The 24,939-nt window shown below is 50.0% G+C and overlaps 10 protein-coding genes across 10 annotated transcripts; 6 read left to right on the forward strand and 4 right to left on the reverse strand.

The window, feature by feature from the left end:
- Positions 1–1,144: 1,144 nt before the first annotated feature.
- Positions 1,145–2,392, reverse strand: BDV59DRAFT_190928 (fructose-bisphosphate aldolase FBA1; the record flags this gene model as incomplete). The annotated part of the gene is made up of 4 exons (XM_073691826.1): positions 1,145–1,705; positions 1,755–2,057; positions 2,116–2,226; positions 2,285–2,392. 4 exons carry the CDS (start codon positions 2,390–2,392, stop codon positions 1,145–1,147), a joined length of 1,083 nt encoding a protein of 360 aa, XP_073551882.1.
- Positions 2,393–4,225: 1,833 nt separating this feature from the next.
- Positions 4,226–5,983, reverse strand: BDV59DRAFT_85009 (RCC1 domain-containing protein). Its single transcript, XM_073697195.1, has 3 exons — positions 5,758–5,983; positions 5,194–5,690; positions 4,226–5,137 (listed from the first exon to the last, which is right to left on the reverse strand). Exons 1-3 carry the CDS (start codon positions 5,936–5,938, stop codon positions 4,286–4,288), a joined length of 1,530 nt encoding a protein of 509 aa, XP_073551883.1. The 5' UTR covers positions 5,939–5,983; the 3' UTR covers positions 4,226–4,285.
- Positions 5,984–6,319: 336 nt separating this feature from the next.
- BDV59DRAFT_169847 (putative alanine--tRNA ligase) lies at positions 6,320–7,389 on the forward strand. The gene has a single exon (XM_073688322.1). It carries the CDS (start codon positions 6,546–6,548, stop codon positions 7,350–7,352), a length of 807 nt encoding a protein of 268 aa, XP_073551884.1. The 5' UTR covers positions 6,320–6,545; the 3' UTR covers positions 7,353–7,389.
- On the reverse strand, positions 7,387–9,963 carry BDV59DRAFT_85072 (putative rhamnosidase B). Its single transcript, XM_073697196.1, has 3 exons — positions 9,910–9,963; positions 9,374–9,853; positions 7,387–9,308 (listed from the first exon to the last, which is right to left on the reverse strand). Exons 1-3 carry the CDS (start codon positions 9,931–9,933, stop codon positions 7,422–7,424), a joined length of 2,391 nt encoding a protein of 796 aa, XP_073551885.1. The 5' UTR covers positions 9,934–9,963; the 3' UTR covers positions 7,387–7,421.
- A 2,026-nt stretch (positions 9,964–11,989) lies between these two features.
- BDV59DRAFT_198550 (uncharacterized protein) lies at positions 11,990–13,564 on the forward strand (the record flags this gene model as incomplete). Its single annotated transcript, XM_073693174.1, has 3 exons — positions 11,990–12,100; positions 12,152–12,260; positions 12,339–13,564. 3 exons carry the CDS (start codon positions 11,990–11,992, stop codon positions 13,562–13,564), a joined length of 1,446 nt encoding a protein of 481 aa, XP_073551886.1.
- Positions 13,565–16,156: 2,592 nt separating this feature from the next.
- Positions 16,157–16,843, reverse strand: BDV59DRAFT_169853 (uncharacterized protein). The gene is made up of 2 exons (XM_073688323.1): positions 16,449–16,843; positions 16,157–16,366 (listed from the first exon to the last, which is right to left on the reverse strand). Exons 1-2 carry the CDS (start codon positions 16,618–16,620, stop codon positions 16,287–16,289), a joined length of 252 nt encoding a protein of 83 aa, XP_073551887.1. The 5' UTR covers positions 16,621–16,843; the 3' UTR covers positions 16,157–16,286.
- Positions 16,844–17,292: 449 nt separating this feature from the next.
- BDV59DRAFT_169855 (uncharacterized protein) lies at positions 17,293–18,000 on the forward strand. The gene has a single exon (XM_073688324.1). It carries the CDS (start codon positions 17,298–17,300, stop codon positions 17,475–17,477), a length of 180 nt encoding a protein of 59 aa, XP_073551888.1. The 5' UTR covers positions 17,293–17,297; the 3' UTR covers positions 17,478–18,000.
- A 199-nt stretch (positions 18,001–18,199) lies between these two features.
- BDV59DRAFT_85085 (uncharacterized protein) lies at positions 18,200–19,094 on the forward strand. Its single transcript, XM_073697197.1, has one exon. The coding sequence runs from the start codon at positions 18,474–18,476 to the stop codon at positions 19,005–19,007; it is 534 nt and encodes a 177-aa protein (XP_073551889.1). The 5' UTR covers positions 18,200–18,473; the 3' UTR covers positions 19,008–19,094.
- A 400-nt stretch (positions 19,095–19,494) lies between these two features.
- BDV59DRAFT_85087 (uncharacterized protein) lies at positions 19,495–20,580 on the forward strand. The gene has a single exon (XM_073697198.1). The coding sequence runs from the start codon at positions 19,589–19,591 to the stop codon at positions 20,492–20,494; it is 906 nt and encodes a 301-aa protein (XP_073551890.1). The 5' UTR covers positions 19,495–19,588; the 3' UTR covers positions 20,495–20,580.
- A 946-nt stretch (positions 20,581–21,526) lies between these two features.
- On the forward strand, positions 21,527–23,698 carry BDV59DRAFT_190932 (general substrate transporter; the record flags this gene model as incomplete). Its single annotated transcript, XM_073691827.1, has 11 exons — positions 21,527–21,758; positions 21,815–21,954; positions 22,004–22,075; positions 22,138–22,298; positions 22,353–22,446; positions 22,500–22,649; positions 22,699–22,876; positions 22,927–23,138; positions 23,206–23,414; positions 23,470–23,559; positions 23,614–23,698. The coding sequence occupies 11 exons, from the start codon at positions 21,527–21,529 to the stop codon at positions 23,696–23,698; spliced, it is 1,623 nt and encodes a 540-aa protein (XP_073551891.1).
- Between the last annotated feature and the right edge of the window lie 1,241 nt (positions 23,699–24,939).

Here is a 24,939-nt window from a genome sequence, read left to right on the forward strand (position 1 = left end):
CAAGATTTTAAAACGCGACTAGGACGGAAGTGGCTGCATGATGAAGCCTCTCCGAACAGAGAGAGAGAAGAAGAAGACAAAGTGGGTATTGGCCGGGGTGGAGGCGGGTCTGGAACAAAGAGATTAGCGGCGGCGATAGTGTGCGTATATACTGCGTACTGCGTAGGAATCAAGAATCTGTCTAGTCGTATGTCGTTGGGATGTCTACGAGGTACCTGGATAGTCCCATGGTATGTACCTGGTAGTCGAGGCCCTCCATCGACTCATCTCCCAACTGACATTCTGTTGTTGGCTCGATGTGAAGTATTTCTGGCAAAAAATGAAAAATCACAACAGTCAGGCCCCACTGGACCCGCAGTGATTGGCTTCCGGTCCCACTGCTATTTTGGCACACCAATCAACCACTGCGACGGGTCGAGTCTGGAACAATTCAATCCAGTTTGGTCCAGTCTAGTCCCTTTTGGGTCAGTTCTGAGACACGGTGGGTCTGGCACGTCCCGGAGACATGCAAGGAATACAGAATCCAGCAGGTCAGTCAGGCAAGATCACTCCAGACAGTTATCTGTCAGGTGGACGATCAGCGTGCATGGGTTTGTGAAGGGTTCTGGAACTGTTCGTGAAGGCGTCTCTCATCCCATGATATCATCCCAGTTCTCCTGACCGGAGCAATGACCATGTTTCAGTCTTCACTAAGACATCCCCGGATCTTAGTCTTCTTCGGTATCGCTCGCCGTCAATAGACGAAGACCCTACTCAGTTTAAGCCGGAGAATGCTCCGAGAATAGCATGGGTACTGCGTATCTTCCAGGGTCCAATCAACCATTGGGCTAATCCCTACCGAAGCTTTTAGTCCCTCTAAATATAGGACCAAGCCCAGGAATCGCCGTAAGGACGGTTACTTCCTAGGTATTGTCTAGGTATACAAGAGCAAAGCAACGACAATACAACCTAAGGCTTGAATCGGCAACTGCAGTTATACTGGTTCATTATTATATCATACTACATACACCATCGACCAATCATCAACTCCAATCAACCCCAACATCCAAAACCACGTTGGACATCTCCTTTTTGGTGCTTTTGCCAAGATTGATCAATTTATGTACTGGTATCGATCTTCATCATATCCATCCGAGGTAGACCTTTACAGCTGGCCAGCAGTGCTGAAGTCCTCCAGAGCCTCCTGGACACGCTTGCTCATGGTCTTCTCACCCTCGCGCACCCACACGCGGGGATCGAAGAACTTCTTGTTGGGCTTATCCTCGCCCTCGGGGTTGCCCACCGCGGACATGAGGTAGTCCTTCTTCTTGAGGATGTAGTCACGGATACCGGTCATGTAGGCGTACTGCATGTCCGTGTCGACGTTGACCTTGACCACACCGTAGCTGATGGCCTCCTTGTACTCGGCCTTGGAGGAGCCGGAGCCACCGTGGAAGACGAAGAAGACGGGCTTGCTGTCCTGGGAGCCGATCTTCTCCTTGACGTAGGCCTGGTGCTTCTGGAGCAGCTCGGGGTGCAGACGGACGTTGCCGGGCTTGTAGACACCGTGCACATTACCGAAGCCAGCGGCAATGGAGAAGTAGGGGCTGACGGCGGAGAGGGCGTTGTGGATGGCCAGGATATCCTCGGGCTGGGTGTAGAGGGAGTTGTTGTCAACATCCTCGTTGTTGACACCGTCCTCCTCACCACCGGTGATACCGATTTCCTAGAACGGTCAGCATACGGTCCGGAAGATTCCGGGAATGAGAACGTACCATCTCGAGCCACTGCTTCATGGGAGCAGCACGCTTGAGGTAGGCGGCGGTGGTCTGGATGTTGTAGTCGACAGGCTCCTCGGACAGATCGATCATGTGGGAGGAGAAGAGGGGCTCGCCGTGGAGCTTGAAGTAGCGCTCATCCTCATCGAGGAGACCATCGAGCCAGGGCAGGAGCTTCTTGGCGCAGTGGTCGGTGTGGAGGACGACGGGGATACCGTAGGCGGGGGCAACGCTGCGGATGTAGTGGGCAGCGGCGATACCACCGGCGATGGAAGCGGCCTGGCCGTCGTTGCTGACACCCTAGCATTGGGTTAGCCATGCGAAAGTAACATAAAGCAGGATAAGCGGTGTGGCGTACCTTGCCAGCGAAGTAGGCGGCACCACCCTGAGACAGCTGGAGGATGATGGGGCACTTCTGGTCGCGAGCGGCCTCGAGAGAAGCCACGACAGTGGAAGAGGAGGTCACGTTCTGCGGACAGCTCCATCAGTGAATTGGTCTACCAGAAGGGAGGGGTAGAGAAACGCACAATGGCCGGGACAGCGTAGTTGTTGGCCTTGGCGTGCTGGAAGAGGCGGAGGACGTCATCACCGACGATGACGCCAGACTTGCGGGAGAGCTGTTCGAGGACACCCATTGTGATAGTTGGAATGAAAGATGAGGGACTGGAAGGCGGTTAGAAGGAGAAGAAGAGAAAGAGTAGTATGGAAGAGGGAAGAGAAGAGGAAGAAAGGCGGGATCCGGGGGAGAGGGAGAGAATATAAATGGATGGAGCCGATGGTTTACCGGGCGACGAATACGGCGCTGGGTAATTGCAGAAAAGAGAGGGGCCGAATCGCTAATGGAGGGGCAGTTGCAGCTCGAAGAACTCACCGGGCGGTGGGGTCGGATGCGATCAGAATGATTTCACTGGGGAACTGGTGGCGATGGAGAGAACAAGAGAGGCGGAGAAGAGAGGAGAGAAGAAGAAGAAGAGAAGAAGAGAAGAGGAGAACAGAAGAAGCAGCCAGAAGACTGACTCCGACCCGAGGTGACGACAAGGAACGACGATGATGATGCGGTGCGAATGCATCATCTCGCTGCCTCAGGCCTGTTCCCTTTCCGGGATTCCCCGCCATCACATGACATCATCACTCTTGCAGCTTCTCTCCCACTATTCATCCCTACGCAGCTCTCGTACGCAGTACAGCATACAGTCGACAGGTTAGATCAGACAAGTCTCAACGGTTCTGACTTCATATCCGCTCTTCTCATCCGGTTCACCGTCGCTCTCTCCTCCCTTCTACCTCCCATGAACCGGATTTCCGCTCGGCTTCGGCTGAGCTTCCCCTCTTGCTGCTAAAATATTGATCCCCTCCTCTCCGTATTTCTTTCGTGCCTCCATTCCAATATCGGGCAAATCAGCCGCCTTTCGATCTCCGTTCCCGTTGCTTTTCGTTCCAACCATTTCTGTCCCTTTCGGTGCACGGCCTAGATTATGTTCCCCAGCTCACCTGATGTGAAAAAAACCCACCAACCGGGTCTATCAGTGGGGAGTGCCCTGTCTGTCCCGGTTTGATCTGTCCCGAGGATCATGGCAGGGGATCGTGAACCCATCATGAGCTTTGTGTCGGAGGGGACCTGCGATCCGTCGGCGCGCTGTCCTCCGACGGTTGCATAATACGTAGCAGGCATGCCTCAGGTGTCGATAATTTACATCCATCAGCCTCAGCTGTCAACGTCAGTCACCTTGACCACGTTGTGTTCGAGAAACAGTTCGTTCTCCATAGATCCAGTAGATCCTGCAACTAGAGTAGTCTATCATGCTACTAACCTTGGTCGGCGCCCTTGCAAGTACCTTGTGGGAAGCTCCTAGGGTATATAGACACCAGCTCCTCCCGGATCTCGGGGTCTTACTTAGATTATCAATTCAATCATTACTTCACGAAATATATTTATAAAAGGTGACCTCGACATACTCGTCAAATATGTTGAAGGTACGAAAGGGTGGGTTTGACCAGCGCGAGGCGTTTGCGAGGCTTTCGATGAGCGCATGCACACCACCGGGTTCAGTAGACCGCTCAAGAACGTCCAAGAATTGTTTGATAGGACCCATGGGGAGTCAATGATGAAGGAACTCTGGGACTGCTTTGTCCAGGCGCCGCTAGAATATGATTTGAAGGGTGTAGTTGTCGAAAGTTACAAAGCTGCCCTTATCGAAAGTTCTCGGATTGCCATGGCTCGTGCAGCTCGTATGATCCCATTGATGACATGACTTGTTTGATATGACATGCCAACCAGCATGTATTGCAGGTTGAGCACCTCACTGAAGCAGCCATGTTTGGGAGCCCCCTAGACGACGGCCGATTAATAGGTAAACTGGACCGGATGGAGTATAAGTAAGAAATGTTGAGCAGCAATCTCATCCTCTCTCGGGCCGTGGAAGGGCTGAGCAGGGCGTCATGAGTAGGCCTAGTTAAACTTGGTAGTATTAAAGTCGTCGATCGTGAATAAACTGTATTAGAGTACATCTGCCATAAATCACATGTCATCAGGCCTGCACACCGTTTGTCTGCGGATGCTCGCCACCAATGATACTGAACTGGCCCCCTGCAGCAGCACAGACCAGTTTCTTCCCATTGACATGCTTGTTCTGCAGGAGAGTCGGTCTCTCTACCTCGTCGATGCGCCCCTGTCCCGCCTGGCATTGGGTATTGAATCCCCAGCTATACGCCGTACCTTGATCCGTAATGGCGAAGGTGTGGTCGGGACCGGCCTCCACGAAAACCACGTTGCCTTCAATCCCCTTCACTGGCGTTGGCGTAGTCAGGATACGCGGCTTTCCATAAGAATCATGTACAATGCTGGCGGAAGGCATGTCCTCGACGCCCATGCCCAGAGCCTTGTTATCAATACGACCCCAAATGAGGCACCGACCTCCGGCAACTACCAAGCTATGATCCTTACCACCAGTGATGTGGGTTAGCGGACGGTGTTCGCGGAGGCTGGGCACCTTCGTCGGGAATAGCACGATAGCGTCGCTGTCGCCGGCGTTCGTGGCAATGCCAGTCTGCCCAAAGTTGTTCGATCCCCAGGCGTAGACCGCGCCCGCCTTGCGAATCGCGAAGGAATGGTACGACCCCGCGTCGATGTCCACTATGTTCGGGGGCAAGGCGCATTCGCCCGGAAGAAGCGGGTCGGTGTCTTGCATGCGACTGGGCCGACGGCGGCCCAGTTGACGCTGTTCGTCGCAACCCCAGCTGTACACGGTGCCCTTAGCCGTGAGGGCGAGCACATGTTGCGCTCCGCTGGCCAGTTTGGTCACGTCCTTCAGGCCGGGGATCAGCGCTGGGGTGCGCTGGAACTTGGTGGTGGGGGACCACCCGATAACACCGCTGGTGCCCTACATGCTGTTAGCAGTAAGTCCAAGCTTACGTGTGCTAACTGGAAGTGTCGTACTCGGAAAGTTCCCCAACCATACACGAGTCCGTCTCTGGTGAGTGCGAAAGTCGCGCTGTCGGTGGCAGTCAACTGCGTGAACACAGTCCCCGTGGGGAAATGCGACGGGTCCACTGCCGCGGGCGTGGCCTCTTTCATGTTGAGCGTGACCTCGTCATCGTCCGAGTCGGAATCGGATTTGTCTCCATTGGCCTTGTCCGCATTCTCGTCGACCTCCATCGGCTCCTCTTTTGTGTCCCGTCCCAAGGTGCCTTCGTCGTTAACTCCCCAGGTCAAGATCTTGTTGTCATGTGTCAGAGCGGCGGAGTGAACGCCGCCAATCGTGACGTGAACCACGCCCACCGTGTCGGCATCGAGCTTGGGATTCATGACCGGGCCAGGGAGCTCGGACTTCTTTGTCGCGTCTCCCAGGCCGAGTTCGCCGTAGCAGTTGGTACCGAAGACATAGACGTCGAGACGTTGCGTCGGGGGTTGGTTGGGAACGAATGCTTGCGCGTCTATATTGGAACACGTTAGTTGAACGAAGAAGTGAGAAAATACATTCGATATGTGGTAGAATATTACCCTTTTGACGCTTGCGCTGGACTGGTTGCGCTTGTGCTGGAGGTTCGGCTTCCTCAAGGGTCGCGGCTTTTCTTTTGCGGCCTGCAGAAGTAGTCTCTGGTCTGGAGTAGGGCTTGGTTGAGGTTGATTTTGTTGATGATTTCTTGCCACCAGCAGCGCTGGATTTCCGTTGGGGAGGCATTATGAGAGTTGTGTTCTGGCAAAGGGCGTTTGTTGTTCTTTAGAGCGAAGGATGATGACTTTTTTTATTTGTATGACCCAATCGGGAAAGGATCTATGCACGTTACTATGCATTACGGTGATGACTAATACAATGGACATTGGCTAGTTATGCTTCATTTATCCACACTTCATACTCCATACTTCCATACTCTTGTCTTTTCGCGTTCTCACGCCGGGGACAGAAATGGATAAGTATCTTATGCTAGAAAAGATTGTCTGTCTTTTGATTTACTATGCTGCGGAGCAAAGACTCCGCACAACTTTTGAAATATATATATTAGTCATTGCCCGTATCGCTACTACAACTTGCATCTATGTCGAAAAACAGAGCAGCCTCATAGTCAATTCCAGGCACCTACACTCCTTAATATCAACACACGCAGTCAGCTCTGCTTGAAAAATAGTCATGTCATCAGCAGGGCGTGATGAGCATCTTGCGTTAACCTCCGCCACGCCCCACCTCCACCAACCCAAATCAACAACATCTTTCGGACTTTCCCGCTGCCAAAGGATCACCCAAGAATTTACAACGCTCCAGGGAATAAGGAGATACAATAGAAAGTCCAATGGCATCAGAGACTCGCACCTACCTCGCCTTCCAGCGCAATGCAAATCAACACACCCTCCAGACCAACGTGATAGCGGTCCAACCCTTCTCAGCGCTGGAGGAATCGAATCGCCAGCTCTTCAAAAACGGCTCGGATGAGGACCATGTTGTCGTGACTGAACAGACAATATTCCACCCGCAAGGTGGCGGACAGCCGTCAGATGTTGGCGAAATGGCAGGATCTTGTACGTTCACTGTGATATCTGTGCGCATGGATGCCATCCACGACGGCCGAGTGCTCCATCTCGGCCGCTTCGCTACCGCATCTGGCATCTTTGTCAATGGTGAGACAGTCCAGCAAGCGATTGATGTCGAGAAGCGTCTGCTTTACTCGCGACTGCATACGGCGGGCCATGTTCTGGGTGCGGCGGTGCGGCATCTCCTGGAGAAGGAGATTGAGAATTTTGACGAGCTGAAGGCGTCGCATTTCCCCGAGTCTGCCGCGTGCGAGTTCCAGGGTCTGATCGACGGGAAGTGGAAGGAGCCGATTCAAAAGAAGGTGGATGAGTATGTGGCGGCGAAAATGCCCGTTGAAGTGGAGTGGTGGGACGAAGAGGACTTCCGTTCTAAAGGATTGGAGCGGCTGATCCCGGACTCTGGGATGCTGGGTCCCGGGGAGAAGTTTCGCGTCGTCAATATTGTGGGCGCCGAGGTGTATCCATGCGGAGGGACGCATGTTGATACTACGGACTTGTGTGGACCTGTGGGCGTACGGAAGATTTCACGGAAGACGGGGAATTCTAAAGTCAGCTACACAGTAAACTAGACTTGCTTCTATATAGTTTGTGTGCTCTGTTATGTATGGGAGTTTCTATCTTGTGGACTACTTCGATGGCTAGAAATCGAACGCAAGATGGTCAATGACACCGTGATCTTCTTCTTTACCACCAGGTAGTTGGCTTGCCACCTTGATAGCTTTCTCCAGCCGCAGCTGAACACGTTTCTTGCCACCATCTGTGGCCTCCCACGAGACGTGAGCAAGGTTGTCTTTGCCTACAGCAACCCGCGCATCTATAGACTGACTGAGACCAAGGCGTGGCTTGAAAAGTATCTTTTTCGCCCCTGGCGCAATGGGTCGGACACCTGCCAGCTCTGTACAATACTCATACACTGGCACACTTCCCCATGCATGGCAGTCCGATCGTTGCCGCACATCATCTTCCTCCCAGGTAGTAAGGTTGTTAGCCAGCATTTTCCGCCAGGGATCCCACGCTTGCTGCCAGAACTCCTCATAGAGGTCATCTCCCGCCAGCGAAAATGCCCGTAGTGCGTAAAACTTCATAACATACGAGCATTTAGAAAAGTGAGGGTCCACGAATGCGTCACGCAGGAGGCGAGCGTTATCATCCGGCTGCGACGCCCCCGACAACACGGCAAACACCTGGCAGTGCTGGGAATATGCGAGATCGTCTGCAACATCGGCCGTGGAGTCGGTGAAAAAGCGTCCATCATAGCAGTGGGTTCGGATGGCACTTAGGACGGACTCTGCACGGTCCTCGTACTCATCGGCATAACCTGGCCGGCCGACCTCGCGCACTAATTTGGCCGCTTGTTTGAGGACGTAGGCATAGAGCATGCTGAAGAATGTGTGGCAATTGGATTTGCGACCAGATGTTGGTACCCCCTTGTCCGGGTGTTCGTCCGTTGCATGCCAGGTTGTGACCCAATCGACAAACTGCCATACGTTTTCCGGAAGACCGCTCACGAGGCCTAGTGAGTCAATGTGCGAGTCGAAGAAATCCAGGACGCCATCAATGCGAGGAACGAAGGAACGAGCGTACCGCGTGTCCCCGAAGAAAAGGTGGTGATCACACACCTGGAGAATCCAGTAGAGTGAGAACCCAGCGATGAGCTGCGGCTGGTGTGACGGGAACCGGGACTGCGTGAGACCTTCGACAGTGACCGAGGCCGCGAAGTTGGAAATCGCCTGTCGCATCAGCCGGTCATCGCCTGAAAGAAGGTAGTGGAACAGTCCGACGGACCGCGAGTCGCCTGAGTACTGAAGTTGTTCGTAGAATGGGCAATCTGAGTAACCGTCGAACATACAGTTACGCATTGTTCGGATGGAGACATCCCAGATTTTCTCGCTCTGGGGGTCACCCGGCTCTTTCCAGCTGGCTTTTACGCTCATAGGATAGTTCACCTGGGTTGCCTGAAACCCCATCAGATCAACTGGCTCCGGACCAACAGTGATCTCCCATCTCATAAGCCGGAAGGTGCGGAACCAGAATGGTTCATAGGTGATTGCAACCTCCCAACGGGGAAGCTCTAGGGTAACCTCATCATATGGGCCAAGGAGATGGCCGCTCCTGGCATCTAATCTGTCTGCTTTGCTCCGAAAGAAGGGATAGGACCGTGGTTCTAACTCGTAACCTTCCGAGTAGGTTATCTTGAGGTGGATACTACTAGATAATCTCGCGGATTGTAGAGTCCATCGCAAAAAGGCTGTTGAGTGGACGTCGGCCTGTAACTCCAGTATATGCGAGGAACGTCCTGGAAGTGTCAGTGGTGTGTAATGAACCAAAAACGAAGTCCAGTCATTTGCGGAAATAGAGCTCCGCGCATTTCGGACGATGTGCACTGGAGCAGGACTTGTGTCAGGCATGGGAATCACTCGCGGATGTAGTCGCCAGGTTGCGAGATCGCCATTCAAAGTCTTGACTCCGTATAACTTAGGCCTGATTCTTGGACCCGGTCGTGCAGGTTTGATGCGCTCGCTGATCTAGGGTTCCCTCTTTGTCAGACTGTGCTAGAGAGTAAATCCAAGCAAGGGTCATGGCTGCTTACATGAAGAAACCCATCATCAATGAGTCCCATGGGATATCGTATACTCTCGTCTACCTGAGCAGACCACCCTTCATCGCAGCTACTAAGATCAATTGTCTCAGTGTCTGTTTCCACACATCCAACGACAGTGAGACCTGGGAGTACTGTCCGCTCAAATGGCATTGCGCCTCTTGTGGACGCAAAATATCGCAACACAACGAACTGAACCATATTTTCCCCCGGCTGAAGATACGGCGCAATATCGAGAGTGTCATAATACCAGATCAGCGGGCTGCTTCTTGCCGGTCCTACTGCTCTTCGGATGCCATTGACATAGAGTTTATATCGAGTATCCGCTGAGAAGTGCAAGAGCGCCCGAGTTGGGCGAGACAACAGATGGAAGTCGCGATCAAACCGAACTACACGACCAGTGGTGTTGACTGGCGATGAATCGACCCAGTTCGGAACCCAGATCCAATTGGATTGGAGATGGTTGATTGTCTAGTCTCGTGAGTTAGTTCCCTAGTTAGGTCCAAGGAGTCTATTCAGGGACATGCCTGCTGTTCCTCGGGAGACACCATCGTGTGATACCTGAACTCCGCCAGAGTAATCTCTCATTTACTTGATGTGAGGGGTAGGTGGGGTATTTGCTGATCCTTAAGTACTCCGTGATTCGTTTCTGTCGGGCTAGTACAGTCCGAAGTCGTCCCAACTTTTGGCGCGCTGGATGCGGAGATGACTGGACCATGAGCTAGCGGTGTAACAATTCCATTCCCACTCCTGTAGTCTGTTAGATATTCTCTGATACTTCTCACTTATAGATAAACTAGCAATGCTTCCGATGCTGCAACCGTAATTGTAGCTTTCCCAGTGGAACCCGCAGTTTTTTCCCCGGTCACCGTTATCACCGTTGCCTGGATCATATATTTTAACTTCGCAAACGTTTGTCCTGAAATATTTGGGCTCGGTCCACGGTACGGAGGACAAGTAAAGCAGGGAGCTGTCAGAAGATTCGCACTTACACCGGAAGACTTCATTCCACCGAGTGTATAACTCTTTGACGGTTGCGTGCTGCTGTTATAATAATTGGAGTTATAAAGCAGCGCTTGACGGAGGAGCCATATTAAGACTTGGATGCATGTTAGTTTATCTACATTGCCACCAAGCCACCAGGAGTGAGCACCAGCAGTGATATACCTCACGGTTTCCTTTCAGCCTGCGGCATGATTCACATTATGTATCCCCAATGCCGCTGATAGTTAAGAGAGAATCGAAGTAAAAGCCTTGCTGTAATGTGGGGTTTGTCTGACAGATGGGCTTGTCAAGCAATGGCGAAAATGCTTATTGGAATGGGTCATCATCCTTTGGCAATACGCCCGACGTGAACCAGGTCCCTCCTGCATCCAATACAGATCAAAGTCAAACTGTATTGTCTAGTTGTCAAAATAGAGAATGACGATTGTTCCTTTCTAAAACCATGATGTGCTTTGCAAAAGTTCTCCAATTTGTACGCCTGTAGGTGTAGACTATCATAGTCCAACTTCTACGGTGAATCGCCGGGGCTTTTAGAGTACGAAAGATACCGCAGGTATTATAAATATACGGATATTATAAAGGAGATAGACAATGCTTTTATAATATGAATTTTCTTAGATCTGCTCTAAGTTATCGATATGAATTGCAGAAGGCCATGAAAAATTGACCCTAGTAAGATAGCACGGTTGGTCGTCTGCTTTATAGTCTCTTTGATTCCGCGGATTGGTTCAAAACATCCTTTTGAAGATATAAATAACAATTTTCTGGCTAGCTAGAACTAACACTGCAAGCCAATCATTATATACATGATTAATGAGTCATGATTCACGTACAGGTCTTAGACGGTCGTCTACCTATCAAGCAAGAAACCACGGGCGCCAATACCATTGCCCTTCTTGATCTAGTAGGTGAGAATTGCCGCCCTGAAGTCGCGCGACCGCAGTGAGGGAGGGGAGCTTGTGTGTTGAGTGGTTGGTCGGGGTGAGCGGCCAAGGCGCCGTTCATCCTCCGCTCGAGACCTTGTTTTATAATTTCTTCCGAATGCCATATATAGTGTTTTAGTTGATTATTACTGGTTCTATTAGTGAGGTTGATTTCTCCTCGCCGGTTTTAAGAGAGCAACAATAACCACTTCCAGTGCAGCTCTAGCTTAACAGCAGCTGCAAATGGAGTCCAATTCTTGCGCTTTTCGAAATATTCCTGTTTCATGTCGTCTATATGTCAATTGTAGAAATAAGGTGCTCCGTCCTTATCAAGTCTGTGTTAGAACACTCTTTCTGCGGGGTATAAACCTTGCTTTTTCTTCCCTTCCTTTTCTGTGTGAAGGCGACACCCAGCCCAATCAGTTTACAGCCCCCCCAAAACCTGGTCAACACAGCCCTGTCGTAGGCACAGACTCACCGGCGCAGCGCCAAACTTCGTTCTGCGATAGGCTGTGGACATACAAGAGGCCATGGTGGTGCACATAGTAGTCTTACCGCTGCGATGTAAACCCAGCCATAAAGTCCGGACAGTTCCCCGTGGAATGGAAAAGGCTTTTCCTCAGTTGATCAAAATCTCTCGAAGTTCCTCAAGAACGTCAACAACCTAGACCACTCCATCATGGCTAGCAAGCCGGCATCAACCATTCCACTCCCGAAGCCTGAATCCGAGACCCGCGAAGCGTTTCACAAGCGTATAACCAAGGCGCTTCTGCGATACGCGCTGAGACAGGTACGTTTGACTTCAACTCCTAGATCATAGAGCAAGCGTTAACATAAACAGGCCAACACGAAGGTGATTGTCCTCCTCGGGCACTTACGATCTGGGAAGTCGGGTCTGTTTGAAGCCATCACCGGACAAGAGGGCCATTCGGCCAACGGCATTGACCCAGGTAAATTGCCATACCCAGTCATCAACAGCTTACCTCACTGCTCTATCTGCTTGCTAACATTTCCGGTTTTTGATCAAGTGACAAGGGAATATCGCCTCGGCCACGCAAATATCAACGGCGAGTTCTATCTCTTCGTCGATACACCAGGCCTCAACGAAACAGGCGGCAATAATGCCGACATCCTCCGCGAGATAGGTCGTTTTCTCGACGCCACCAAAGACTCAGTGACATATGCTGGTGTCCTGTATATCCATCCAGCGACGGTGCAATTCTCCAACGACTGCCAAAGGGCGCTCGAGTTCCTAGAGAACTTTTGCGGGCTGGAGTATTCACCGTATATTACGTTCGTGACAACGATGTGGGATGAATGCACCCAGGAAAGAGCAATGAGACGTCATGATGAGAATGTCGAGCAGATCAAGGAGAAAAAGTGGGCGCCATTCATTGATAGGGGCGCGGGGTTCTACTACCACGGGAGGGTTTATGAAAACGGTGAACCAACGCTTGCCTACCTGGACATCGATAACCAAGGGGCAGAGAGGCGGGCCTGTGCACGAGATATGATTGGTAGAGTTTATCCCAGGGACAAAGAGTATACAGTCCCTCCTCTCATCGTGCAGGAATTGCGCCGGCATGTCCCGCTCCCCGCCACCACTGCGGGACAATATCTGCAGATGACCTACAGCCAGGTTACCATAGCCAATACGCTAACTTACGGTGCTGGCCGTACTGCTGGCACAGAGGGATCTGAGCTCCCAAATCTGGACGAAGCAAAGGACAAAGAATCGTGGGGCTTTGACTGGATAGGGTCAACCGTCAACGCCCTCGTAAACGTGATCGCATTTCCATTTCGTCTGATGCAAACCTTGCTCACGATGTTGTGGGACCTCATCCGGATCCTCGGGATGATAGTCTCAATCGTCCGGGTCACGCCGCACCGGTTGACAGATAACGGGGTCGAGGTCCGTGTGACGTTACTAGGTGGCCTGTCGGCTATAGTTGGGTATAGGCATCCTGGAGGCTTCTACTGGCGAGCCAGGGAGTCAGTCGATGGCAATCCTGCAGAGGAGCTAGACGATGAGTTTCTGAACGATGTCCTGAACGAGTTACGGGAAGACTCAGTGGATGGCTTTAATCTCGAGAAATTCATGGAAACCGATCCGTCACAGACGCCGACCCTGCATGAAGACATGGACCCCGAGCAGCAGTATCGAGTTTTCGGGGAGGCGTTTGAACAATCTTGTTCCATGTTAGAGCATAATAAAGATGCCCAGCGGGGGGAATGGGGCTGCTCCATAATGTAGACTTCCTAGCCGGTTGGATTTTCAGCCTTTCTTCTTGGGTTTCTCTGGTCTTTGTTTTGCCCACCTGTTCGTCATCTAGGTGGCTTTGGAATATATCAGGAGGAGAAAGGCGACCAGAACATGAAATGATGATTGATGATACTTCTCCATAACTAGAGCTCTCTACTAGCTAAAATGGCTGCTATGTCTTTATCAGAGTCAGTGGGGATGTATAGTAGGCGATAAATTTGGGTCTCTTGTTAGTACTGGACTTACCGCAATACATGTTAATTTTGCTTTCGTCGTTCAAATACTTTCCATCGGAGTTATTTTGCTAATTCTTTAAGGCTTGAAGATTGATAATTGGTTTATCAACGCAAGAAGGCGGCAGCTGCCAGTTCGGACTTCCGTGAAAAAGGGAGGAAAGTAGTCTTCGCTCCATGGACCATTTCATTCTTATCTTCCAATGCGTCTATCATATGGCAAACCGAACCTTGCGATTTTGCGGCTGAATTAGATGGGAACCGCCGAATTCCGCGCAGCTTCGAGTGTTCCATTTCAATGGGCCGAATGAGGGTCATGTGGACTTAAAAAAAGGAACAATATAATTAATCACAGAGTTGCTGGCTTCAAGCCAATAACTCCGATAATCCATACAGTATCAGCATCAAATTTCAGTAATATCATTGCCTTATTTTGGGAATGAAGAATACTTGCAGGCGATAAAAGGTCTCCTAAAGCCAGCCACAAATATTTGCGTTTCCAGTATAATTCTTTCGTTTAATTGATTTGAAGTGGTTTATCTCAATCTATGTGCCGATGGGTTGTGGTTCTTACACGTACGTATGGCTGAAACCTCCCAAAAGCCTCCTAAAGGTAAAATAGAAGGAAGCAAATATAGGGAGACGGCAACAAATACATTCTAAGATGACTAGATTAGACTAACGTGTGATATCTGGGCATACCTAATATCTGCCTAGCCATGAGACGTGTATAAGGCAAGTACAGTGAGAAAAATGCCATTTTAATTGAACAATTTCCTCTTCAGTAACGCAAATTCTGCGTTCAGTACAAGATCACTGGCAGCTAATTACAGGATATGTGTCCACAGGACATGCCAGTATGCATACGTCGCCCACTTCTTGCTCATGTTAGAATAATATTCACCACCTGTTTCCGTTTCCGTTTCCATGCCCGTGTCCATTTCCAATCCCATTTCCATTGCCGTGTCCATATCTACCATTACCATTGTTGTCGTACCAACTGTCATCATCGTGTCCCCATGGTTCGTCATGCATCATCCCCTTTGTACCAGGTGAACGTTTCATTCCAGTACGCACCCCAGCCTTAGTGTCGATATCACCACGAAGGGGCGGATAACGAGCTGCAAGCTACAGATATTATCAGCATGTTCACACCCGCCTATTTGTAATTCCTTGCTACCAGATCATAGGAGGGCTTACGCTGGATGAAGTAGCGACGGCCACGGAAGTGAGCAAAGCAGTAACAATAGTCTGGAGCTTCATTGTATTTGTTTGAGTTGACAAGTAATTCTGACCAAGAGGGCTCAATTTTCGGATTGAATTTAGAGACAAGTATACTCCGGCAGGTGTAGGGGATAAAAGACGTATTTATATCTCTCGAACCTTCATTATCCTCTGAGTAACTTATTACACATGCATAGTAGTCCTTCAGTTATGAAGGTCTCGTCGCGTAATAAGGTGTCTGTGCAACCAGCAATGTCCATACGCAATCAATGTATCTTGATGATCATGTGAACTTTACGCTCCTTGCGGAAGGCAAACGGACTTACAGACAGAATAAAGGCAAGGGACAAATTTTGTTATTAGACACTGCGGTGCTAAGGGTGGGTGGCCTACGTTTTCTTTTTTATTTATTTATTCTTTATTTTTATTTTTATTTTATTTTTTATTTTTTTTTTTGGGTCAGGCTTTTGCAACAAGTCTTCCCGGAAAATGGCAATCAAGAGTAAAGTATAAAGATCAATGATCTTGTCCATGATGCGTGGGGAGGCATTGGAGAATGTACAAGTAGAGCTGGAAAGCACTGTAGTCTATCTTGAATAAGGTCCAGTGTAACATCTTTATCTGCGCCAGACGACTTCATCTTCACACCACAGGGTAACTGGGTTTAAGGTGAGATGCGATGTATAAGGCAATACTTCATCTTTCCCCAAGCAGCATAAATATAATCTCTTATATGTGAGTGGGTTCAGCCCCAGAGAAGTTCCGCATAAACAGATCATTGTCTACGGAGGCGGTGCCGCAATAATTAAAGATGCTTTGGGCGTCCGTGTCTTGCATAGATGACTTAGTATGAGTCTACTTTCTGGCCCTTTGTTCCCAGTCATACCCTAGAGCCTGGAAGGTAACGTATCTGATCAAATTGTGTAATAATTTTCGCATCGTGAGCATGACGCCTGTGGCATATCAAGCTTGATACTTGGATATAGTTCAGTTCTATGACATCGGACACAAGTATGAAAGACGATGTACAGCAAAAGCAGTCTGAAGTATAAGAACGCTACAAGCGAGTACGTTTAGTTTATGATCTGAGCTTGCAATCTAGGAATCCTTATTTTGATGAAATCATGTCTAAATGGGTATTATTTTCTCTCTGGATAGCTTTAATTATGTCGAGAACACTTCACAGATGCCATAGTAAAGCGTCCGAACAAATCACACACATCTTATCCTCCTAATCTCGCATCAATGAGAAGAAGTCACATAATTCTGTCGACTTCATCGATATCGCTATCGGACGGAATCCATGAGTTATCCATCTTGTGTTCCTCTTTCCGGTCTGTACCGCCCAGTCAGGCTAGTTCTTCGCAGAGCCACAGAAGAAATAATGCAACAAAGGCCAGGTGCAATGAATGACTCACCGTGATTTAACTTCTGACCTCTAGAAAACATGGAAGGATGTTCCCATTGTAGGATCTTCGAATCTCTATGTACAAAATGGGCACGTTGGAAGTGGCTGTCCCACTTCTGTATCCATCCCAGAGGAAACGGTGGTGGAGGATTGGCAGGACGAAGAGGTGATTCTGAAGCCATTACGTTGGAAAGCAAAATAAATTGTTTGAGTATGTGATCTCGCAAGTACAGGTGTGAAGAAGTTGCAGTATATTCGCAGGAGATGCTCACCCACGCGTCATCACAGTCTTACCCCCTATGTTGGCGGGGTCAACCCTCGATAGAGCCTCACTCCCGGCAAAAAAGGGTCTGAACTAGTCCGGATGACTGCGGCTCTGAAATTTACCTGTCTTTTCAACCCATGAGAAGCCGGAAATGATCCCAGGCGAAGGAGCGCTACATTTTGACTCCATTCCAACTAGACCGGGCCCGCAATGGATGGCCAAGCACACTGCCGAGCTCCCGGCGGAGCACTGTCACCGAGACTGGGCAATTTAAGCCGGCGCAGTGGCCACCGTCGCCTATGGAATTAAAACCATCGACCCTGTCCATCGCTCTCTAACCACCCACCACCAACCAGTATGGCCTCAGAAAGCAACATGCCCCGTCAGTGGAGGGTGGATTACTCCGGAGATAACCCAGCAGCCATCCGAGGCGAAAGAGTGCCGGTTGTCATGGGACGAATAGAACGCCTGTGCGTGGTACGAGGAATCCGGCACCATGACGGCTTCGCCCATGAGCTGTACGGTAATCCCGAGTATCCGGAGATCACGCGGGTGCTCAATGCGCGGGCAATCATGAGTAACCGGATACCGCAGATGAGCGGCCCAGAAGACTTTCCATACTGTTTTTGGCATCCCGATGTCCCTCATGAGCAAACCCTCCGGCATCTGGTGGACAAGTACCCTGACAATAAATTGCTTCGGTACTCAGTTGGTCGCGCCTGTGCCGCGATAACGCTACCTCGGGAGGGCCATCTTCGAGGCGATAGTTCGTGAACCTGTCAGATAAGCTTGTATGGATGACTACCGGCGTTGTTTACGGGAGCCTCCGGTTCCCGGCGCGTACCTTAATGGAGATACGTGCGTCCGATCAATGCTAAATAAGACGCTGTCTGTGGACGGTTACCCTGAGGAGCCAGTGTTTGATACCACTGAGGATTGGTGCATGGATGTGGAAGGCTCGAGGCCTGGTCAACGCCCGGTTGACCCCGAAGCGATACGCCTCCTGTATAATCCGCTTCCACGCGACTTGCTCACGGTTGATAAGGACCTGCTGATTCTGATGGCCGCGTGGTCCGGCAATGTCGACCGTTATACACAACTTCGACGACCGAAAATGCACTCGTATGAACTCCCCTGTGTGATCAGAGGAATCTATTATCACCCCTTTTTCAGCAAGGGGTGGTCGTTGCAGCCTGACAGTGATTCTATTTACATCCGCCAGGCGATCAACGCCCGCAGTATTATGAAAAATGAACTTGTCCTGGCTGCACGAGACAACCCCCGACAGTCATTTGCCGGTTCTTATTTGGTATCCACAGCGCGCGGGGAAAGATACGTACGCGGAACTAGCACAGATATCAACGGCGACGGCCGCGACGATTGGCTGTGGCTGAACGATGTTGGCCAAACGACCACCTGGACCAACTCCCGCAGCTGTCACAAGGGCCAAGAAGGAGACGGACTGAATGTCGTCTGGCGACAGGGCTTCGCCAAAGCCCAAACTGCCGGGCCCACCTACTATGGTATGAGCGGATTTGATGATGAAGGGCCGCGGGATCGTGTTCACTTTGCCCGCATCTTCGGAGAACCGCAAGACTTTGGCCTGTTGGGACGACAGGACTACGTTTTCATGGATCATACTAAAGAAGACTCCGGTAAGCATCGGTTCGACATGTATGTGGAAGAATGTGGGCTCTGGCGCCACTAAGATCAGGGCCGACGGCAACAGATACTGCAACATACTTGGCCACTCTAATGGAATGATGGACTATGTGTGGATTTTTTTCCAAAGGAGACATGCATATCTATACTAACCAAGGACTGAAGTCCGTGGAAAACGATGGCCCGAACTTCTGGGGCCCCAATAACATTTTTGACCCCGCCAGTGAGGCCATCGGGCGTGATCTGAACCGCCTTGATCTGCATCTGATCGACTGGGATGGCGACGGGGCCTGTGACATTGTGTGGACAGACCCGGACAACCAGAACCGTCCGCAGCTGTGGCGCAATCGCATCAAAGAAACGGGCAACTTTGACTGGGAATGGCATTCCAACCCTGCCCGGATCTTTATTGCCCGGAGAAGCATGGACTGGGGCTCTTTGATAACCCCTTGCAATTTGCAGACATCTCCGGTAATGGCAGAGGAGACTACATCTGCGTGGAGAAAGATGGACGCTCATGGGGCTTCGTCCATAGCGAAGATGACAGCTGGGTGTATATTGACCAGTTCAAGTTCTCCGAAGGCAAAGACCGCGCGAATCTTCACTGGGCAGACGTCAATGGCGATGGGAAAGCCGACATGATCCACATGAACAAGTTCAACGGTGATGGGACAGTGTGGCTGAACAACGGCCACGAGGATATTGGAGGTTCACACTACGAATGGCTACTACTCGGGGTTCGATATCAGGGCGCAGTCACCGGATCGTGTACCTACTTCCCTGATCTCGACGGGAACGGTCGCGCGGACATGCATTCAATCACTGACTCTCTCGCCAACAAGGCAGAAACGTGGTTCAGCCGATGCGGACGCCCGAACAAGGTGGGAGATGACGGTGGCATCATAGATCCGCATCTCCCCGTGATGCCCGTTGGGGAGGATGACACGGGTGTTGATGATAGTGGTTATGACAAAGATGCGGACATGGATGGGCTGGACGATGCCTCGGACATATGCCCCAGGGTCTTTGAACATATTGATGACATTCCCAATGATGTGGACGGGGTGTGCGTGTCGCTATATGTCCTGGAGACCATGTTTACGATGCTCAACAATGACTTTTAGAACTATACAGACATCCTGGCTGACGGCTACAACGACAAGTTCAAGACGTACTCTGCGGCTGTCGTCAAAGGGGCGCCCGAAATTATCCACGACTTTTACATGGACCATGGAACCGATTACTTCTCCTGCATCGTTTCAGAATGGCAGCCGTTCTGCCGGACTCGTCATGTCCAGTATGGCACCAGTGACCCCAGATGCCGCTATTGCACGGGGTATCAAGATGAAACGGGGTATTTGAACGTCTCGGAGCCCTGTCCGCCGGACACCTCACTGCGTGGAAGCACAAAGCAAAATCCCTTCCCCCAGACCACATACTGGAGCTTCCAAAGCAGTGCGAAGGAAGACGACTTCCACGGAGATCTGCTGACGGAGACCGGCATCCCTCGAGGACTCACGTACATTGGCAGGTACAACCACCAGGCCGACCCTGAGCAGTGCCACGAGTACCCGAGATGCTTCCAATCTGGATGGGATATCGGAGTCCCTATGATCAGTAGGGGATACGGTACAGATGATGTGGCAGACCCGAAAGACGTTATCGCAGACTATCTGGCTAAAACTGAGGATCTGCGCAAGGGGCTTGAGATAGCCATTGTATCTCTGCGCGTCAACTCCCGTTACAGCTGGTCTGGCATGGCCATGGTCGACGCGCTATCCATGCCGGTGATGATGATCCATCAGGCGGTGGAATCGATGCAGCAAGTGGTTGACATGGCCGAGGAGATCGAAGCCGCCAAGCGCAAGCAAATGATCTTGCTGTTTCTCTCCGCCTTTCTTCTCCTCGTTCCCATCGGTGGGGAGATTGTCTCTGCCATCAGTAGATTTGCTACTGTTGGCCGGTTCGTCGCCTTGGCGGGGGAAGCCGCTCTGACGGGCGTTGACATCTACTCTGTGGTCAACGACCCGTCGTCTTCTCGTATATTCTCGGGGCTGGCGCGTTGGCCGATGCGGTCGAGATTAACAAGGCGGCGAACGCTAGACGAGCAATGCATGCCGATGATGTGAGTAAACTTGTGGATGTGTTTAGCAAGGGACTCGGCAAGATTGATAGTATCATGAAGGTCTGCAAACTGTAATTGTGGTTGGCAGCCGAGAGTGGAAAACGATTTTGCGTTAGGCTGGAGGCTGGCTCGAACGGTGTATATCTTATCATAGAAGAGACATCACCTCCTTTCCTCATAGATTGTCTTCCGTGACCGTCTGCACCATGAATACATGAGGGCGTGGTCCAGGGCGGTGTTTACCGGACGGCGTACGGGGCGACCATGCTGAAAGCGGCAAAATTAACTAGGAAGGGAAAATACACAGGTGCTAATAACTAGCAGATGGAGCTTTCCAAACGTGTAGGCGATGTTAAGCATCATATACTTCTTCCAAGGGTCCTTTTTTCTCACTTGCTTTTCGGGATATGAACAATATTTTATGGCTAGCAACCACCAGGGTGGACACCGTCTGTTCTGAAACAGAATATGATACTGCATTCGTGGACAAACAATCGTAGGTTGCTCGTCCTTTGGTCAGGCAGGGGTCAATAATGCAAGGATGTAGCGGACCTATATGGTTCGCATTGGATCTCCTGGCGACAAAGGATTCGTCTAGTGGAAGTAGCTTATGGGGCCCAAAAGGTGCAGCAAGAAGTTGGTTGCTTGTATTTGGCGGTAGCTTTGCAGGGACATCAATGGAAGATCCGATATCGTTCGGAAATCAACTGCTATTAGAAGCTTAGTCGCAGCTTAGTCGCGTAGTCGGTTATGACCGATGCTTCCTAGAAAGGCAATCCACCAAACAACCCCAGGAATCTTCCCCGCAGGCTAACGACGGAGCCAAAACCAGTGAAGTAGAGGCTAATATAGGAGGAGAAATTATCATTCGCCCCTCCCGAATGTTCAGAATCCTTTTTGCTACCCCGGTATAATTAACCCCGAGAGGCGGGGATAAATTTAGCTGTTAGAACTATCGGCATCCCCGCTTGAGATCAGAGAAAGGATACTGCACCATCGAGCAGACATTATCAGATACGATATAGATTAAACGAAGATGGCCAAAGATTATCCAGGCGAAGTGGAGTTGAAGGAGAGGGAAGGACACAGTGAGGCCGTTGAAGATGCTCCTGCTACAGAGGGGATTCCTCCCTCGGCATCAAAGACCGGGGCGGCCTTGATGCGATCGGACATAGACAATCTGAGTGTTTGGCAAAGTGTCAGACGATACAAAAACGTTGCCCTTATAGCCATGTGTGCTGCGTTTAGCGCGTCTTTGGATGGATACCGTGAGATAACCCCCAGTTAACATCTCGTCAGGGGTAGGATTGCTGATTGCGACTAGAGATCAATCTGAATGGTGGCATTGTAGCTAACAAGGGTTTTATTCGTCAATTCGCTTCACCGGGAACTACTATCATCGCTGGAAAATATGTGTCTGCTTGGGGAGGAATCCAATCGGCCGGACAGACAATTGGCCAAATTGTACGAGATCCCGAGACTCAAATATGCAAAGTTGCTAATGCTGGATTAGTTGCTGCAATACGCTACCGAGAGTTTCGGTCGTAAGACTGCACTCTATATTATCTGGGTCACCTTCTGTGTGGTGAGCTACGTTCTACCGCATATTTCGTTCAAAACGCCAATAACCCTTTCCTATGAATCTAGAGCATCTTTATTGAAACCTTTGCGACACATTGGGATCACTGGCTGGCTGCGAAGCTCTTCTCAGGAATGGGTGTTGGGATGTTACAGGCTACTATGCCTCTGTATCTGTCAGAAATAGCGCCAACCCAGCTGAGAGGCTTTTTCATTAATGCGTATAGCTTGTGTGTACACTGCGTCTGCCTTCTATCAATGACGCTATGCTGAATTATTCTTAGCTGGTTTGTCGTGGGCCAACTATTTGCCTCCGTGGCACTTAATCAGCTTAATGCCTCGGATCCCCTGGATTTTCGAACCCCCATCTATACCCAGGTAAGTAGATGCACGTGGTATTCAGTGGCGGCTTAACTAATGCGGGTTACCAGTGGGCGATGATTGGTGTTATAATAGTCATCTTTGTTTTCATCCCCGAAACACCGTGGTGGCTTGCTAGCAAGGGAAAACTTGATCAAACAGCCAAGGTTCTGTGGCGCTGTAACGGAGGAGTGGAAGGATATGACATTCAAGAGCAGATTGTCAGTGTCCTGGGCACGTCCTACATGCCTTGATCTGACTGAAATATAGGTTATCATGACGACAACCATCCAAGAAGAGCGCCAAATCGCAAAGGAGAACTCGCAAGAAGGCCCATGGTCCGTCTTCTATGGTCGCAACTTCCTTCGGTTTATTATCGCCGCATGGCCAAAGATCACTCAACAGTTTGTTGGCTTGACTGTTTTCAATACTTTCGCCACATACTTTTGTAGGTCGCATTTTCTCTGAGAGGTTGGCATGTTACTGACTCTTGATAAGTCCAGTATGCCGGGAATAAAGACCCTTTTCTAGTCACCGTCATTCTGTCCTGTGTCCAGCTCATATCCATGATTGTCACGGCCACTATGACCGATCGGTTCGGTCGTCGGCCCTTAACGGTTTATCCTTACGGAGTCACATCCTTATCGGTCCTATGTCTAGGTATCATTGGATGCTTTGATTACACGCAGCCCTCTCTAAGCTCCCTCCTGGTAAGTTCTCTCAACTATTCCTACCTTAGTGAAGTTGAAATATTGGGGGTTGACATTTCTATTCTAGATTTTTTTTGCTTGTCTAGCTACATTCTCAACGACTGGCGCTTCCGCCATCGGTTACGCTTATGCGGCAGAAATTCCGCAGCAACGGCTCCGTGCTCAAACTGCTGGCTGGTCCCTGGCTCTCTCAAATTTGGTTGCTATTATGTTTAATTTCTGCACCCCGCTGATGATAAATGGTTCCGCACAGTGGGGTGTTAGGACAGGTTTCTTGTGAGTATCCTCTTATCCAACATACGAATACGATGAGCTAACCTTTCTGAAATAGCTTTGCAGCTGCTGGTACAATCTCCACAGTAATTGCTTGGTTTATTCTTCCAGAAGTCGCATGTCGCACGCCAGGTGAGATTGATGAAATGTAAGTTACGTCCCTTCTCAGTCCCACAGAGCAGTAGACTGACACTAGGTCTAGGTTCGAAAAGAAGGTTAACCTGCGTAAATTCGACAAATACGGCACTGGATCACAGAGAAATGCAGAAATTCATGTGCAAGCGTAATTTGGAAAGGGCTATGGAAGACGGATCATCAGAATAGATAGTTGAGATCTATGAGTGCTGTGATTTTGGCTGATTGACGTACCCTTGAAAAGGACTTCGCACAGTCCAGTCACTTTCAGTACATGCTCTAGATGGCTGCAAAACTGAACGTGGCCCCAACTCCAGTTCAACTGGAGTCAGCCAAAAAAAAAGGGGAAGGGAGGTCCATAGTCCGCAGGCTATAGGCGGTTCCTATTCCTATATCTTGATCATTGAGTTGTTAGTTAGATTCTGCTGAAGATCATCTTACCGTGGGTGGTTACTGATTCGTTAACAATCCACTTGACTTTTTGTTAATTCAACCCCATCAACCACTTCAGATCCTTAGATTTAGGGCCCATCTTATGTGTCGGTGTCCTTATGAGCATTTGAGGTGCCTTGTAATCTAGACGCTAAAGCCTAAATGTCTTAAGCTGTTTTCATGTTAAGAGGTACTCTGGGCCATCCGCTCCAGATTACTCCCAAATCCGCGTCCACGCCACAATCCTAGCTCTGGACCAGGTCGGGAAACGCCGTTAACAATATGTATGGGCGCGTAACGCGCGCCGATGAGGCATGCCGAGTTGCTTTGGAAGTAGAAAATCTACACAGTCTCGCAGAAATTTAACTCGATGCTATAGGAGTTACGGCCCGGCCTCCAGCTTTAGTAACTGTTATTTAGGCTAGAATGGTAATAAATATCGCCATCAAGGCACGGAAAATCGAGAATTTCATATAGGTCATGAGACTGTCCTATATAAGTTGCCCGTTTCTCCCTATTAATAAAACTTCATTGGCTCCTGGTTATGTGGAAAGTGCGCTTAAATTAGTTTCATTTCGGTACTGGTTCCTCACACTTTCTCGGCTTTTGCGGTCGTGCTTCAACCTATCGCTTCCCATTCCTTCTTCCACCTTATATGCTAAACCCCTCATCTTCGTTCTTCAGTACTTGGTGACAAGGAAAACTGTATTTGATCAGCGTTGATTTTAGAGTAGTGCCGTTGAAATTACCATCTATAGCTTTTCTGATACGCGGGAAATTTGCACTACGGTAGAACGCCGAAGGATACGAGGCTGAAACGTGGCTTGTGGAAGTGAGAAGGGGGAACTTGCCACGAGATTATCCTGCAAAAGTGATTGAATTGTATGCATCATAGTATCCAGGTCTGGCTTTATTCTCAGCTGATTGGCTAGTGAGCTTGTCGTCTGCGTTAAATGTTTGG

Source organism: Aspergillus ambiguus (assembly GCF_047715705.1).
Source record: "Aspergillus ambiguus strain CBS 117.58 unplaced genomic scaffold BDV59scaffold_3, whole genome shotgun sequence".
In the NCBI taxonomy this organism is placed as follows: domain Eukaryota; kingdom Fungi; phylum Ascomycota; class Eurotiomycetes; order Eurotiales; family Aspergillaceae; genus Aspergillus; species Aspergillus ambiguus.